Raw genomic sequence first — 18,726 nt, 5'->3', positions numbered from 1 at the left:
AATCTTTCATATGAAGACGGGGGCCGCAAATTATCATCCTGCGGGCCGCAGATGGCCCGCGGGCCGCGAGTTTGAGACCCCTGCACTAAGGCCTTCAGAATGGGAAGACTGAACCTGTAATAGGTAAGCACTTATCTGTGAAGAAATCAACTTTGGGAGCAATTATTAGGGAATGAAAGACATACAAGACCACTGATAATCTCCTTCCAACTCAGGATCTCAGGGACTCAAATCCTTCAGAACCAGACGTGTCCCCCTGCTAAAGCCAGAATATGTGCAGGTCCGTCTAAAGTTTGCTAGAGAGCATTTGGTTGATCCAAAAGAGAATTGGGAGAATGTCTCATGATCAGATGAAACCAAAACAACTTTTTGGTAAGAACTCTACTCGTCGTGTTTGGAGGAGAAAGAATTCTGAGCTGCATCCAAGGAACACCATACCTACTGTAAAGCATGGGGTGGAAACATCATGGTTTGGGGCTGTTTTTCAGCAAAGAGACCAGGACGACTGATCCGTGTAAAGGAAAGAATAAATGGGTACATGTATCGTCACATTTTGAGTGAAAACCTTCCATCAGCAATGGTATTGAAGATGAAATGTGGCTGGGTCTTTCAGCCCGACTACGATCCCAAACACACTGCCCGGGTAACGAAGGAGTGACATTGTAAGAAGAATTACAAGGTCCTGGAGTGGCCTAGCCAGTCTCTAGATCTCATAAAAAATCTTTGGAAGGATTGAAAGTCCATGTTGCCCAGCGACAGCCCCAAAACATCAATGCTCTAGAGGAGATCTGCATGGAGGAATGGACCAAAATACCAGCAACAATTTCTGAAAACTTACAGAAAAAATTTGACTATCATTTCCAACAAAGGGTATATAACAAAGTATTGAGGTGAACTTTTGTAGATGACCAAATACTTATTTTACATCTTAATTTACAAATAAATAAATTAAAAAAAAATAGACAATGTGATTTCTCTGTATTATTTTTCTTCAGTTTGTCTCTCATAGTTGAGTTTTATCTATGATGAAAATAACACGCCTGTTATCTTTTTAAGGAGGAGAACTTGCACAATTGATGGCTGACTAAATACTTTTTTGCCTCAGTGTATTGTTGTGTATTATATTCCCAGTGGACTTTCAATTATGATTATGCAGTTTTTAGCAAAAATAAAAAACCCTGTCATTTTTTTTCAGTAACCCCCTGTGGAAGTAAGCCTACGTTGATATCCCAGTATTCCTTTATTTACACTCTCCTGCTAGCTTACAGATCCTCACAACTCCCAAGCTAACATTAGCTCAGACGAGGAATTCAAAGACGTTCATGGATCTATTTGACTGCAAGTGAAAGATTTAGAATTGGAGTGGAGCAAGGAGACTTTGGCCCATTGCAGTTCTTGCATCACAAACCTGAGCTTTTTCAAACTGTGTGTTTTTATCCTGATCTATTGCGATTTGAATAAAGAAATACTCTATGGTAGTTTTATATGTCCTCCATCATGAGAAAAATACTACAATAGCATGCTAACACCAAAAACAGTTGTTTATTTCTCTTTTGAAGTCTATGGCGTTTTGGCTTGTTGGAGCCAGCGGGTACTTCCTGTATAGAATGCGAGGGCGGAGGGATCGCTGTCAATAGTCACTGTTTGTGTGTATACAAGCACCTCTCTACTGTGTGTTTAACCAAAACGAAGCGGATAGTTTTTTGGTTGATGTTTTGAGTTCAGTGACCCCTTAAAAGCTTACAGGAAAAGTACTTCACTTCCCCGTACTTAAAGCTGAGTAATTCAGTATCACTACAGGAAAGACCACAACTTCACGTACTGTTGTTCAGAAGAGTCTCGAGGTAGAACTAGCATTGTTGCTGTCATACTGATACATACTGATTTAAGCAGCTTTCTGCTTTCCTCTGGTTTCGGACATAATTCGAGTCATTTATCATTCTGCACAATGCTGGCAGCAACAACTGGCTAAACTGTGAGGGGAATGACTGATGTGGGGAACAACTGATAGATTGTGCTGCTGAATCACAGCTTAAACTCACCTGCTTTGAATTATGATCTTGTTTTTGCCTTTTCTTTGTGGGTTCTTTTTTCCCTCACAGTAAATCCCTTTGGTCCCTGAACCACCAGAGTTGGCAGCTAGTTTTTAAATGTACCCCTGCTGATGTTCACAAACACTTAAATGATGTGTGCATGTTCAGATTACTGTAATGCTTTACTAAAAAAAAAGAGAATTATTTTCAGTTTAAATTGGTGCTGTCATGCCATTCACTTTTTTTGTGCGATTAATTAATAGTTACCTGTGATTAATTGAAACCACATTTTTTTAGATATTTTCATATAAATTTGTGACATTGTGGTGCAGTAAATGATCAAATAAAAAAAAAATGCTTTATAATCTTTTCCTAATATTACAGACTTCTAATCTTTACTCTTAAACGTACAATTTTTTTTTTCCAATCCCAAACAATTAAAACATAACAAATCTAGGCCAGTGTCCTGAAATTTAACACAGTTAAGCAGTCCAAAAATCTATTTTTTAGCAATCCAAAAACTTCTAACCACAAACTTCATATAAATCACAAAATATATGTTGTTATACTTTATTCACCTCTTACGGTCCCATATACTCAGCCCTTTAATTTAGGATAACAAACACTCGTCAGGTTTATCCCTTACATAATAGTTAATAGCTGTGGCGTTGTGGACTTGTTTTGGGTTAGTTCTGTAAAGAACTACAAAGTCGCACATTGATGACATCACAGCGCCGCGTACACAGCCATACACAGACACCATGACATGCACTGTAAGAAATGGAAGAGGTGTTTTCAGCCGAGTTCAAATAAAACGTTCATCCAAAACAGTTGGACCTTAATGTTTGTGAACACGATAATAGTGACGGATTAAAAATTATATTAATACAATTATGAAAAAAAAACCGCACTAATTTGTCTGTAATTAATTAATCGTGATTAACACGATAATTTGACGCCCGTAAATTGCAATTCTTAGGTTTTGCAATTTTAGTGTTACTTTAAAAATGGACAAGAGTAAAGCATCAAGAATGTAATTAACAAGTAATACAAATTTTCAAATGGTTCTAAAGGGTCATAAAAGTTTTAAGCTGGCTCATTAAATATATATATATATTCTTACACAGGAAATACTGGGACACTAGAAAGAAGCAGAGAATGAAATCAAATTGTATTGTATAGTATAAAATCCGATCAAATAAAATTGTATCGACAAAAATATATCAAATTGGATCAAACTAAATCAAATCAAGCTTTATTTATTTAAAAAAAAGTGCTTATGATAAGAAAGCAGCATACAATTTCCTGTGTTTCTGCAATAGTATTTTATGTTGGTCTTTTTAAAATAAACATTTACAGTTTTAATAATGCAAATTTTTATTTGTTAAGTTTAAAAGTGTTGAAAACTCACTTTCTTAACAAGCAAATTAGTGTTTGAATGGAAATTTGAGTTTGGAAGGATATTGAACAGATACAAATTGTAACTTAAATTGAGTCATGAAGCTCCTGATGCGACTATTGATTGGAAAATTGCTTCTGATAACTGTTAACTATTCTGTCAATTCTTGCAGTCATTAGCATATTTGCAGTGCATCACTAACACATTTTACTCTCACTTTACCACCCATCTGTAACAACATAAATAGAAAAAATTTAATGTAAACATTGTATTTATTGTTATTTTTTGTTTTTTATAAAAGAAAGTGTTGCAAACATAATTCTTTGTTTCCACCAGCAGGGGTCACTCTTTATTCAACTCTGTGTACTCACAAGACAGAACTAATTTCCTTTCACAGGTTGAGTGCATCTCCAGCCGAACATTTTAGCATTATCTAGAATTATAGCGCTGTGATTAGCATACTACCTTGATGTGCAGTGTATATTATCCTAGGATATTACCTATTTTTAGTTCACTCAGGAAATAATGAGGGCAAACTTTGTCAGTGCCCCAGCAGGTCTTTCAGATCAGCTAATGTCCAATTATACATTCAAGCCAGAATGTGCAATGAGTCATCCGTCGACGGCGCCGATGCACAGTGCTCCGGATTTTACCTCATTGATAGACGCAGCTGAATGAAAAGTGGAGTAATCACAAACTTCCCTTCACAGATTCTGTTATTATTGGTTAACCTGGCAGCTGTCAGCGGTGCTGAAGCTGAGCTGGCTGTGATTTGTCTTTACGTCCCCGAAGACAACAGCGTTAAAGCTTCTTTCAAAAGCAGATGAGGATATAAACCCGGTTAAACTTGCATACATATTCAACACTGATTACGGCGAGAAGGCTTTTAATTTGTTCGTCTAATGACTGTTTCCATCGTGGAAATGATTCTGGCTTCTCGTCTTCCGCCCGCGGTGCGTCTCACAGGATTTTCCATCACTGTTTATACACTCTTTTGTTTTCAAGAGGACGTTGTGTTGTTCGGCACTTTTGTTTTTTTATTTTTTCCCTTCCTTATGTTTCAATCAGCTCTTCACACAAGAATCCACTTTGATTTATTTTCATAAAGCTTGTTTAACACTTCTGTAGTTTAGAGGCAAATAGATTTCTCCAATGAGGGGACAATTTTATTCATTTGCACGAGGGATGGTCTGTTTGCCCCTCATCCTTTGAGGACATTTTCGATCAAAGCCCAGAGGTGGCCCCGGATTTGGGTTTACATCTACATGCACACCAACTGAGGATGTAATGTGACATATCGAACCTGATGTTGCCTCAACGATATTTAAATTTCTTGCAAAAGGCTGCAAGTTTGAGTCCACGGGGACCAAGCAGGGCAGTTTATTTTGCCAGCAGAGTTAAATTTCCAGCTAAGCCGGATTCACGGGAGACTCAGCCCTGACTGTCTCCTCCCTATGAGGTTTTCTCTCTGTCGTGCGTTTCTCTGCTAGTGACTCATCCATCCCAGCCTCCCTCCCTTCCTTTTTTACCCCTTTTCTCATATTTGAGCTGATTTGCCACCCACTCTTTTAGTAGCAAATCGTGACCTCCTACCTTAGTAGCTATTTCCAGTCTCAAGCATTCACCTTCACATCCTCCCCCCTATGGCGGCGCTTCATTTTTTTATGTTATTTAAGCATGTTCATGCTTGACTGAAACCTGTGCAAGGGAATGACTAAAGAATTTAAACCGACTCCAGTGAAAAATTGTGTTTGTAACATGTTTTTGTGGCATTTTTCTGATGATGGAGGACATAAAAAATATTTCTGAGTTTTTCTTATTCAAATTGTGAATGAGGCTTTAAAAAAAGAGCTTATTTGTGACGCAGAAAATACGCTGGGCGGGGTATAAGCTCCCTTCTCCGCCCCATTCTGATGCATCCGCGTGTAGACGACCGTCTTTGTTTCCTTGCCTGAGCTAACATCTGGCTCTGAACTGTATGGGTGGACAGCTCCAATATTGCTCACCATTTTTGTCGTTGTTTCTTGGGGTTGTGAGGGGCTGTAAGATAGTGGGAAAGAGTGGAAACAGCTCAGCTAGGCTATGGTCACTTGTATAACTGCCACTGGATGATGGGGAGGCATCGTCAGAATCTTGAAGAATTTATGCTGCTGCTCGATTTTTTTTTTTGTTTTTGAAAATTTGTGGCGTGGCTTTGAAAGTAGATGGCGATAGTCAGACGGATGTTAGGCATGCAGTATGACCCGCTTTTCATATACCACGGGGCTGCTGGCACCAGTGTCACTTGATATGGACGGGTGCCGGCTGGAGAAATGTACACATCATCCAGTCAGAGCTGCTGCCTCCCGATTACAAATGCCGCTGTGTGGGCACCTGCCGAATTTAAGCATTTAAGTCCCTGGGTGATGGCATTTTGGGATATGTTCTGTAGTATTAGCTGGAGACAAGAATTTTGTAATCTGTCCACTAAGCAGCTCAAAAGCAAATATCTAGTGAACTTCTGTCGCTCTGCAGAAACTATGTCCCTAGAAAAAAGCACTTAAAAAGATCTTGTTTAAAATGGCATAATAATAACTAAAAGACCACTGGGAACACTTTTATAATAAATCAAAAGATGATCGGAGTGGGATTTTAAATGTGTCCCTTTAGATCAGGGGTCTGCAACCTTTAACGCTTAAGACCATTAGGTCCAGGTTCTTATGGACTGAAACTCAGCGGGAGCTACGACCTTTCACCTCAAAGTTAGAAAAATACACCTTATGTTTTTGAGGTCATTAAGCCATTCATTTATAAAATATAGCTTTGTAAATGTTCTTTACAACTAAGTTTTTCTATATATAACAAATTTAGCTTCTTTTACTTTTGACAATAGCACATTCAAGTTCCTTTCAAAATAAAACACATCCTGTGCTTAATCAGATCCTCCAGCTGCAGCTGATTTACTTTAATTAAAATGCAAAAAAAAAGAGATTTTCCGTTATTATGACTTTAGTGTTCCTTCATCCTTTTTCTTCTTTTACTAGTGAATAAAAACATGACATCATTAATGTAGAATGCAAATTATTTTAAAATCTACAGATGTAAATATGATAAGATAATGTGACTGATTAATAAACCACTCTGACAGTATAGATTAAACTTTTTACCATCATTTTAATCTGGTAGGACTATATGACATGTCAAAAATCTAAACATAAATTAATTAATTAATTAGTTAAGTTGGGCTGCACGGTGGCGCAAGTGGTTAGCGCTCTCGCCTCACAGCGAGAAGGCCCCGGTTCGAATCCCGGCTGGGACCTTTCTGTGTGGAGTTTGCATGTTCTCCCCGTGCATGCGTGGGTTTTCACCGGGGACTCCGGCTTCCTCCCACCGTCCAAAAACATGCTTCATAGGTTAATTGGTGACTCTAAATTGCCCCTAGGAGTGGATGTGAGAGTGGATGTGTGTGTGATTGAGGCCCTGTGACAGACTGGCGACCTGTCCTGGGTGTACCCCGCCTTCGCCCATCAGTGGCCGGGATAGGCTCCGGCACCCCGCGACCCCGAAAGGGATGAAGCGGTCAAGAAAATGGATGGATGGAATTAGTTAAGTTTGAAGTTTTCTTCAAAGCCAAAGAGCCACAATGGAGGAATAAAAGAGCAGCATGTGGCTCCAGAGCCTCAGGTTGCAGACCCCTCATCTAGAAATATTAAGGATGCAACAATGGTTTGGTTCAGACCTCAATGTTTGGGTCATTTGGATCAATATATATGTTGTGTGTTACAAAACAACCACCAAAAACTAAGACAAATCCTTTTTTTATTTTTCTAATAAGCAAGTAACCTTGAAGATGAATGTTTTAGTTGTCTCGTACTTTGCCTGGTGTAATGTAGCAAAACAATAAATGATAAATCTTTACATTTTGCACAATACACGTTTGACACTTTCAGTGTAAATCTAATGGTATGCAGAAGGGATGTAAGGACTCACAATTCGGTCCAGTAGTTTAACATTCGTTCAATTTTAAACCAAAAATTCTGGTGTTTCTGCTTTGAAGGCTGGTTGTAAGGATTCTCCTGATCAGTGTCTACCTTCCTATAGGGGTGTTTATTGCATAATATATGAGTGAACAGATTGCTTTGATCCCATAATTTCATATGGGATTAAGGGGACCGCCTTCTTCCTAAGCCGATGGTCTGTTTTCCGTGCCACCACACTTCAATGCGGGGATGAAGCACTGTGTCGATCCTGTGCTAAAAAAACACAAGTTAGACTCAGCATTAACCAAGATAAAAGGCTGCTTCTCTCTGCATATAGAAAGAAAATATGCTTGATGTTGTGATACTTTAACTCTGTTTGAGTATAAATGACATTTATTCAGAAATGGGGATGTTTTAGCTCATATATTCAAGTAACCCAAACATTTAAAGTCTCTGTAGAGAGGGACTAAACTTGTTTAGAAGAAAAAACATGTTTTAAGACTTTTGTTTTGACATGTGATCATATCATGGCTCATTAAGGGAATCATGAGATGAAATGGATTTAAAATCTCCTTCATCTTAAATACCATCCCCTCCAATAAGCCTCAACGGATACTTGGCATGCTATTCAACAGGGCTCTGATGTTTCTCAATGGAATCTTTTTTTTTAAAGGGGTGAGAAATCTGTGTTCCTTTTCTCCCTGATGCCCCTGTCTCTTGACATCTACTTACTTAATCAAGTTGCAAAATTCTCCAGGAGCCCCAAGATTAACATTTTTTCCCCTTCATGCGTCCTCCGCTTGTTTGAAAGTCTCACAGGTTTTTATAGTTTTTTTCCCTCTTTGCCAGTAATCTCTTTAGTACTGTTTTAATATTTTTCTCCATTTGCCGTCTTGTTGTTCTCCTCTATGCTAACTATTTTTGTACATTTTTAAATGCTTTATTTCTTGTTTTTGGAATCAAGAGTGTCAAACTTGACTCAAAGCTGGTGCACTTCCTCAAATAACTACTAGAGGCTGGCTTCAAAAGAGAGATTTCTTATTGATTTATAGCTACAAAAATCTGACTTTACACCCAAATATTACCATATGTACAGTCTGGTATCTCAATTTTTTTTTTATTTTACTACTTTATTTTCAATTTTTAAGTTTGTTTTTTTGATAAAGACAATGTACATTAATAGATGTCCATTCAGAGTGTTGTAGATGTAATTATACCTGATTACTTAAGCAATTATGCTAGTTTGCATCCGTAGTCCCTTGATAAGAACACAAGAAAACTGTCATGAATCAGTCTCCTGTCTCACCCTCTGGCCTTCAGCGGGAACTATCTCCAGAGTTCTAGCTCTTTCAGGTTCTCCACACTTCACTTCCCATCAGCCCCTGCTGTCACCCCTTGGAGCCCCACAGCTGGTCCCCATCAATCACTCCCAACAATATTTAGTAGTGCGAAGTCTTGTTTGTGCCACTCTGCCTGCAATCCTGAGTGTACTCAACCTGACCTGATCTTCTGTTTCTTGACCTGCATCGTCTGCATCAACAAATAAAATCAAAAAGAAATGCAAAATGAACATGTTTAAAATTAATGATTAAAGGACCAGTTTATTTTCAGCTACTATTCAAGGTGATTTTTTTAAAGTTCAAATTTTGAAAATTCATGACAACCCTGTCTCTGTGTTTGTGTAGCGGGGGTTGATATATTTAAGTGCTTTTGTAAAGCTCAAATTTGTGCATCATTTTGGATGGACAGGTGAGTGCACCAGTAGGTGGACTCAGTAAAACTCTCACAAAGCGTCTTAGTCTCGCCCACTCTCCAGGTTTGGAACATTAATCATTGTGCTTCATGTTTGGCATTCACAGGTGACATCAAAGATGTTTGTTTAAACATTTATTTGTATTTTTTTTCTTTCCAAAGAGGCCATTTTTGAATGTCCCTTTCAGATTCTTTCGTAACGAGCTTCTTTGAACCCTGTTGTTCTCCATCTGTCCCACAGGAGGAGTTACGGGAGCTGAGACAGCAGCCCATTGACCCCCAGGCCGAACAAGAAATCATTGACAGCATTGGGGAGGTCTACTTCTCCAACGACTCCTTTGACATGGTGCAGCATGAACTGGAGGTCAGATACTCTCTGTGAATCCCAGACTTTATGTTTTCTGCCTGACGATGCACCTTTCAATTTAAAATACTATTCTTAAATTTTTCAGTCCCCCCCCAAAAAAACATAATGATTTCGTCAAACTTCCCACGTTTTGGTACTTTTGATAACATCAGCATTAAATTTGTGATCTGAATAAATATGGCTTACTGTGCATTGAGCCTCATCTGACTGGCAGGAGTAAAGCTCTTCCTCACCTGTCTCTTCCTCTTCTGCTGTGCTGCATGCATATCATTAAGGTCAAGATTGATGGATTGCATCTGCTCAACAGAAGAAAGGTGTGAAATCTCATTAGATTTATCTTGGTATTGCTACACCATCTGAAATGAGACTCCCAGTCAAGAGGAAAGTAATTACCTATCATCCTTTGGGCCATGCGTTTTTTTTGTAATACCTTCCTTTGCTTGCAAAGTTTGTTTTTTGTGCTCTGTTTACTGACTCGACTAATCTGATTCATGATCTGGCAAACTGTATTAATGGGTCACTTTCTGTTTTTTTATGTCTTTTGAACTGTAGATGAAAGATGCCTATCTTAAGTTTCAAACTAGTTCAAGCTTCTCAAAGACTCCTTTATGTTTGGTCCCAAAACTGTGATGCTGTCTCACTGAGGTCTTGTCCCTGGTATCTGACTGCATGAACACATTCAATTCAGCAGTTTTTATATACAGATTTTGAAGTCCTCGCGCTATTAACAGCGTTGGAGAATGTGACAGCAACTATCGCTTTTCTTGATTGTATTTTTTGTGTGATATTTTTTTTTAGAAACTCCCGCCTGAGCTGAACTTACAGGAGCTGGAAGAGTATAGAGATAAGCTGAAGAGACAACAAGCAGCAGTAAGTGTCTACTGTTTACTCGTATACACAGAAGAACCCATGTTGAATAGCTATAAATTCAGACAAAAAGTAGTTTTGAAGTATGAAGTGTTGAACAGACTCAGCCTCCTATGTTAGGGCTTTGTCACAACAGCCCTTAGGTGTCAACAAGGACTGTCTGCTGGTGAAAAATGGGCAATGCTGTTTGCAACACGCAGGTGGCCTGCTCAAAATATCAAGAACTCAGTAAGCGCTGTAGTTTAGGACTGTAGAACTAAAGATGAACTAAAGATGCTTTCTTTGTGCTATTAACAGGCGTAAAAGTTACAGCATCATCAGCATATTGACAAACTTTTCAGGAGTTTTTTTTGTGGGTGGAAAAGAATGTAGGTCTCACTGGGACATAAGGATGTACCTGATGCACACATTTTTGTCTTGGACGAAAGGTACAGTATGGTCCAGTTAATTCAGGCAAGCGTTTCCACTCATGCATGGTGTAGACCTCTAGCGTGCCATTAGCTCACCCTGTGTCAATTACACCATCACCAAAGATGACAAGGAGCGTTTGCAGCTCCACCGCACACCATGCCTTGCTTTTGTTTTGAGGCATTTTCAATACAGACTTGTGGTCAAAAGAGTGCACATGAAACTGCAAAAACCCAAATACTTGGAATTGTTGGAAACGTTAGCTTAAATGAGCGCTATATTTTGTGCTTTCTAATGTCGTCATAACTTTCCAACACATTCTTATCCCCAAGTCATCACATAATCATAAATTGGATGCAGTACTGGATGTGGTACTTGACGTGGACTGGTCCTCGGGACGCGTCCATTACTGGTACCCAAACCCGGTACCTTAATGCCTCGTTTACACTGAGCGGTCCAGACCAGACTGGACAGGGGCAGACTGGACTTTTTAGCCTTTCTATCAAAAAATTGACCCATTAAGCTGGTCAAACTTGGACCTTTTCTAGACCCGTGTCGGTCATTGGTTCATAGAAAAATGGAATGGACCTTTCTTTCTTTCGCTGTAGTCGCATCGTTGTGATCCACAGTTTCATCATTGGTCTACACCCTTATGGGCTTCGGAAACGAGGCATAAACTGGCACAGGACGCGGTACTGGACTCGAACCGATACCGGGTTGGGGTATTGGTACTGGGTTAGGGTGCAAGTGGGCTCCTCATCCTGGTACTGGACATGTTCCGGTTTGCGGCCTGGAAGGTTGGGGACCCGTGATTTAATGGAAACAACCAGCACGTCAAAAAACGATGAGTTGAGGATACCCAAAACGTCAAAAAGTGAGGCAGAAGGGTCCTTAGCCAAATGTTAATACAGTATGTGACGGGTTGGGAGTGAGAATGTGTTGCACTTTCTGCCAGTCAATGGGTGGCTGCAGTGGATCTGCCCCAACCATCCCATTCCACTTTTCAATGGACTTACAACTGATGGCGACTCCCAAGAGGTACAGTTCGGTACTGTTTAAAAAAATACTGAACTGGACTGGACCTTACCGTACCAGATCGCTCAGTGGAAATGAGGCTTAACCCTTCCGCTCTCCTTAGCTTGTTTACATTATAAGTGGGGTCATCTGGACCCCCCAAGACAGTGCGCTGAACTTTTTTTTATCATTGATTTTTGAGTTTCACTAGTGTCCATGGCAGACATAAAATCATGTCCACATTTGTCATGGAAGGAATCACACATCATTATGTGGTTGGAATCATCTGGACCCCAAAGAGAGCGGAAGGCTTAAATGTTTGTTCATGGGTGAATGAGACTGTGACTGTAAAGCATATTGGGCTGTCAAGGAAGGTAGAAAAGCTCTAAAGAACTATACCGCATTTAAAAAAAAACATCTTGTCAAATTACTTGGTTAATTTTGACTCCCTGCTGGAGACCTGCCCTGATCCTGGGATCTTCCTATATGCATAGAGTAATTATTGAGGTTTCTTGAGAAAATACATTTAGCCAATATTAACCTTCAAGTGTGTTTACCAAGAAATTCAGGTCAAAGATCAGCTAATTAAGGTGAGAGCTTCTCAAATTTTAAACCTTTTATCACAATTGTGTTGTTTTTGCTCTTTTTGTCATTTTTTTAAAGCAGTATATATCAGTCGTTCCTACTCCACCACCGTTTTTGTTTCCTAGGAGCCAAAAGTACCTTGTTGAGTGTATGAGGCTTGACAGCACTCTGACCGCCAAAGGAGTCATGCTGCTCTCCTATAAAGGCTGGATGTAAAGAAAAATAGATTACAGATTTCAGTCTGCACTCAGGGATTGAGTTCTTTGTTGTAAGACTCCAACGGCATGTAGAGTCCCAGGACATTATCTGCTGTTTCCTTCCTCGCCAGGTCCATTTTCATAATTCCTGTTGTTTGATCAGTTGAATTCTATTTCTAGATGTATTTAGGAGACGACGTTTTTTTCCCACTCTAATTCGTCAACCCTAATGGTCCACTGTAGCTTTTACCTGCCTGTCATGCTAGTTTTTTTTTAATTTTTTAAAGCGTTTGATTTTTTTTATTTCCCTTCATCGTCCCCCCGGGCTTTCTCGTTTTGCTCTTTTTGTCCCCCTTTATTGAACCACCACCTGACATTCATCCTTTTTTTTATGTGGTGCCTGTCGTCCACTCTTCCTCTTTTGACAGCTTTTGTTGTAGCCATCAAGCTGCCAGTTTACTTCCGTGGACTTTCTGCCTTCTGCGGTTGAAATCTCCAAGTTAGCCTAGCAAGAACACACAGGCACTGTCACATGTGTCATCTCTGGAACGGAAGGCAAGGTGTTGCACGGCTTCCCTGTTTCTGCTTGTCAGCCCGCAGGCTTCTGCTGGGTCACGGTAATTGGTCCGGTGTGCTTTCTGCCTGAAAATCTAAAGTCAAGTTTGGTAGTGAGCGGATCAGTGTCGACTTGCAGTCATTCCTACACGACTTTGTTGTCTTTCTCCAATGCTGTGCCTTGATGGCTTTGGTAAAACTTTCTTTTTTTTTGTTTGTTTCCAGACTTGTTGTTTTGATTGAAATCTATTCCACACTGGATTTTCATTGTGTATCTTTTCCTCTCACATGGTTTGATACACATCTCAATGCATGGTCAACAAATCGATATATAAAAGATTCAACTAACTTTGTGGCAATACAATACAGTCTTTTACTAAAGTGGTTACAATGTAGATATTTATTATTAATTTGGCATTTAAAATTATAAATGAAAATGTCTTCTAACAGATTATTTTTTCTTCCTAGCTATTTTTATTTTGGGCAACAAATATATATATTTGACATAGCAGCTTCAGCCATTAAAACCTGGCATTTTAGGGATTTTACTCTGCTTTGTTCTTTGTGGTAATAAAAAATTGTCATATTTATTTAAGGATTGCTTGAAGAAAAAGGGTAACCATATGTTCACCTTTAGCCAATTGTAATTGGCAAGCTTGTGATTATTTTGCTCATAAAAAGGCAGACAAACAAATAAAGTTAGCCAGAAATGTATTATTTACTTCAATTTTTACCGACATAATCTTGTTTGTATTTGTGGTTTTAAACCAATACTTCTGTTTATCTCAATACTGTATCAATTTTACAATTGTTTTTATGCTTATCTGTATCCTTTACATCCATAATTTTTGTAGTTCTTTTTCCATTTTACTTCAAAGAAGTCAACATTTTTATTATTAGAAGGGAAATAAAAATAAAAGACCTAAATTAAAAGATTGTTATTTCCAGTTTTAAAACCTTTAACACCATTTAAACTCCAGTGTTTATGTTATTTGATTAACCGTAATATTTTCAATTGTTAGCACAGTCAACATAATTCCATCAGATTCTGAAGGAGAAAAGCAGCTCGCGCCTCTAAACAAAGTTACAAGAGCGTGGATATTTCTGGATTTCAACCAATGTGATAGGATGGGGGGACTATGTTGTTGGTGAAATAAAGTGAATAAATTGGAATACAGCTGTCCTGAAAAGTATAAAAGTAACAAGAAAAGGAGTCAGACTTTGATCGATTTTGTCTTGGTGTTTTCTGTCTGAACTGTATTTTCAAACTAAAATTAGTTTTTGCTTCGCAGTTAGCTGACAGGTAAAATTGTATACATAGAATTGGCTGTAAGAGATTAAAATGTTTTTATATATTTTCTGTCAGAATTTATTTGGATTCCTCTCAAACTAAGAGAGAAAAAACACCCCTTTGGTGTTGTTGTAGTGATATTGTGTGAGAGTTGTACCTGCTGCGGTCATTAAATTAATAGTGACCCCCTGCAGCCAGAGTAGGAAGGAACATTTCTCAACAAGAAAGCTGCACTGATGCATTCAGTTGTTTGTCTTAGGTCTTCCTTTTTTAACTATTGCGAACAGCCTTATCAGTCCGCAGCAGATACTTTTTGCTTTAATGCAGCTGAGTGTAAAATGAGAACGGGAGTCTGGTTGTTTAAAGATGAGAGTAAGAAAAGATGCTGCTGGCTGAGCACCATATGCACTCACGCCTCAGTTAGCTATTTTCTGCCCCCTCCTGCTGGGTAAGGAAGTTTGTGCATGAACTGCTATGTTGACTCGCATTAGCATTGACAAATGTTCTGTTTCATGCAGTTGTAATCTGTATTCCATCTAAATGCTTTTATGGGCTCATCGCAGTAAAATATGAAAATAGCCCCACTCTGATCATCTTTTGATCTATTTTGAAAGTGGTCTTTCAACTATGATTTTGCCGTTTTTAACCAAAAAAAAAAACAACAACAAAAAAAGCTGTTATTTTCTAGGAAGTAGTTTCTGCAGAGTTGGAGGAGTTCATTAGAAGTTCGCCTCTGAGTTGTGGGTGGAACCGTTGGAATGGAGCAACCTCGCCCCACTTCCCGTTACCCATAACTTAGAGAGCTACACTCACTTTCTAGCTTACAGCCCCTAACACCCACAAGCTAACGTTACCATACCATAACTTTTTCATTTAAGATTTAATTTGGACATTGTTTGGTGGGGGATGGGGGCAAGGGAATCTATGATCCGTACACCCCTATTTCTGCATAACGCATACAATCTTTTTCAAACTGTATTTTTTTCGTCTGCTCCTGATTCATAGCGATTTGAATAAAGAAGTACTCAGAAATTCAATTTTGAGCTTTATGTTCTTAATATATGTTCTTTATCATCACAAAAATGCCGCAAGAACATGTTAAAAACACCATTTTCATTGGAGTTGGTTTTTAACCTATTTAAATATGAATATATTAACTTTCTCTCCACTGCTACTATTGTTTAAAAAGAAAAACACAATCTTTGACAGTTCAGTGACAGCCGACTGTGATCCAATTTGTTTAAATGTCAATGTGAATTTGTTAAACCTTTTTCAAACTATGAACTCAATTGTCAGATTCTACTTTAAATGATACCAGTGTGGGTCCTTAGGAAAGACCTTTCACACTAAAGCTGGCCGATAAATTGATTTAATCAATGGATTCAAATTTGTTGTTCTGGACGATTTGTTTTTGGGTAAATCGAGATTTTATTTTCCCCAACTCTCTGCTTCCGTGGGGTTCCGTTGTTTGGAGTGAGTAAGTCTCTTGCAAAGTGCAGTAGTGAAAGCAGCAGCTAGCAAAGAGGAGCTTTTTGTTATCCCTACTTCACAAGACCCGAGTCTGAATCTCCCTTTGCCGGTCCCCAGCCCGGATAAAATAGGTGGTTGTGTCATGAAGGGCATCCGGCGTAAAACTCTCTGCCAAACCACCTGTGTGAATTATTAAAAGATTAAAACATGATGTGCCAAAAGGGGAACAACATACATTTTAAGTAAACCATACTTCTTAAAAGTGTCGAGTATTTTAAGTGTTTAAGTCAAATAGTTCCATTAACAATCTCCAATTAAAAATGGTTTAATCTCATATAAGTATCATTCGTTTAGTTTTATTTCTGTAATGAACCTTCTTTGGTATGTGTAAGTTAACAGCAATGACTTGTTAAGTCTTGTTTTTTTGTGTTGACTCTCTTGGCCTTTTCATGAGAAACATCTACAAGCACACACCCTCAGACTCAAAAGTACTTTAGAATACTAGAGGATTAGGTTAAACTGCTATTACTCTTTGCTCGGGTCTTATGTTGGCAACCATGAAATGTCTGGTTGCTCAGAAAATATGACATTTCTTCATGCTTTAAGCACACCCCAACCTGATTTATGACTTATTAACTATTTGCTTTCAGTTCTTTGCTCCGTGGAACATCGGTATGCAGTATGTTGTTCACATTTGCAGAATAGTTAAAACGGATGGAAAGGTTGTGCCGTGGTTGATTATGATTATTCTTGATTAACTCTGACTAATTTTGCATGACTTTTAATCAGAGCTAGCGGACTTCTTGTGTTTAACTTAGTTTAACTTCACTGACAGAAGAAAGAGGATTCAGAGGAAAACAGGCTGTTAGGTTATAATCAGAGGATATAGAAACTATAGTTCAGATCAGCTTGGGTGGCCCCATCTCATTCAGTGTAACCTTGTTTTTTCCAATACATGTGTCATTCTGAGGTCACAGGTCACTCCGCATGAATCGCTTCATTTTTGGTGTTTCATTTGTGAGCCACAAGGTCAAGTATAGGAAGAAGAGTATTTGAAAAGCAGTTATGTTGAGGAATTATATAAATAAGAGCAGAATGCCGTTGTGGAAGACTACACATGAAATGTAACTAAGCAATAATATTTTTATATTCAATCATCACTATTTTTTATTCTTTGTCTTTTTTAAAGTGAAATTGCAGATGTAGGGGATGACAGTGAAATATATTTTCATTTCTTTGCTCTTCCTCATTTTTTGTCTTCTTTCTTTGTAGGTTTCTAAAAGGGTTGCCGATCTCATTCTGGAGAAACAGCCTTCCTATGTTAAGGTGAGTTTTACATAAAAGCTAAAGGTATAGTTACTAAGGAAATGTATTTGCTTTAATTTAATTTAGTAAAAAAATAAATAAAATAAAAATTGGGTTTAAATAAAAATGGTTTAAAACCAGTTTACAATGACCAGAAATAAACATACATTGAACATTTTACTACCCCCCCCCCGCTTTTTTACATGAACATTTGTATCCCTGCATCTTTTCCATAGTACTTGTCCAAACATCACAACTTTGCCAACATTTTATCCAAAATCTCTTATTTAAAAAAAAGTTCTACTGTGTTGCACCCTCTTCTGAATGCCAGCATAGTTATTGCTAAAAGAAGGCAGGAGACCAGAGCCCAATCTGAATTCTTCCCTTCTCCCTTCCCCATCATTTTGCTCTCCAAATGGAGAGTTATGAAAAAACAGTGTATAATAATTCGGATGTCACTTTTGTTCGATGACATCATCAATAATCACTGGTCCGCTACTTTCTTGTGAAGTCAACACGACAGAGCAAAAGATTGTACTCAACAGTTTCCAAATATTCTTCCTGATAGTATTTTGTAGTTGTAGCGGAAGTCATTCAAGCTAAAAACTGACCAATCCGTTGACCAATTGTCGAATGTTCCTAGCATTTGACTGACATTCTCCTAAGCTCACTTTCAGTGGGAGAGGTGTGGTCTTCTAACATGCTCACTACTGATTGGAGAGAGTGGTTGCCATAGAAATGTAGACTAAGACCATCATGGACCAATCACAGCTTACTAAGGACGTCTGGTAAAATGGTTACTGAATTGACTCAATTTGGTAAGATCCAGAAGTAAGTCATTTTCCATGGGTGACATCTTACTCGCTCAGTCCAGTTCTCTATATACAGTCAATAGTATGAAAGCATGTGTAGGTTTAAATCCTAGTTCTCTGCATTTATCACCCTTGTTTTTCAATGATCTCTGTCTAACTTGCTGCTTTGCTGGATCAGAGGATTCTAGGTTCTGATTGATCACACCAGAAGCAGACAATCAAGAACACAGTACAATTCTGTACCGTATTAAACTTCACTTTTCCCTTATTTCTACTCATCTTTGGTAGTTTCATCAGTGAGGTTGGGGTCCCAGTAGCTCACATCTGATGATTGACAGCTTCAACAAATGTGGTGTTCAGAGAAACTGCTCAGAGATTACTTTAATTGTTGTGTCTTCTGAAGGTCAGTCTGCTAACCGAGACTTATCTTACATTTTGCTAACCTTTTGCCAACTCTTCAAAATCAAGATAATTACTAAACCCATTAGTAGACTTTGTAGGCTTTGTGAAGTCTTTTTGTTTGATCTTTCTGTCTGAAGCCACATTCTCTCAGTCAGAGTCTGAAGGCCACTCCATTTAATATTCCACCACTAAGATTCCAGTGAAGAGCAGAGTCAGGGGAAATTTTTTTGATTCACTGATTTTTGTATGTTTTCCCAGTGGTTACGTTATGACCAGTCTATAATTTTATTTGTGGGTTTATTTGAACGGT

The 18,726-nt window shown here is 38.5% G+C and overlaps 1 protein-coding gene across 2 annotated transcripts in view; it reads left to right on the top strand.

Moving 5' to 3' along the window:
• The window catches only part of vps50 (VPS50 EARP/GARPII complex subunit), a 112,131-nt gene that overhangs the window by 4,361 nt on the left and 89,044 nt on the right, over positions 1 to 18,726 (top strand). For both annotated transcript variants that reach the window (XM_036214182.1, XM_024299775.2), the window contains exons 3-5: positions 9,385 to 9,507; positions 10,309 to 10,380; positions 17,170 to 17,223. In XM_036214182.1, coding sequence (XP_036070075.1) covers positions 9,385 to 9,507; positions 10,309 to 10,380; positions 17,170 to 17,223 — 249 coding nt within the window. The remainder of the gene's footprint in view (positions 1 to 9,384; positions 9,508 to 10,308; positions 10,381 to 17,169; positions 17,224 to 18,726) is intronic.

The sequence above is a fragment of the Oryzias melastigma genome, linkage group LG11, assembly GCF_002922805.2.
Source record: "Oryzias melastigma strain HK-1 linkage group LG11, ASM292280v2, whole genome shotgun sequence".
Taxonomy (NCBI): domain Eukaryota; kingdom Metazoa; phylum Chordata; class Actinopteri; order Beloniformes; family Adrianichthyidae; genus Oryzias; species Oryzias melastigma.
Note: the sequence above shows the minus strand (reverse complement) of the source record. Positions and strands in the feature narration are given on the sequence as shown.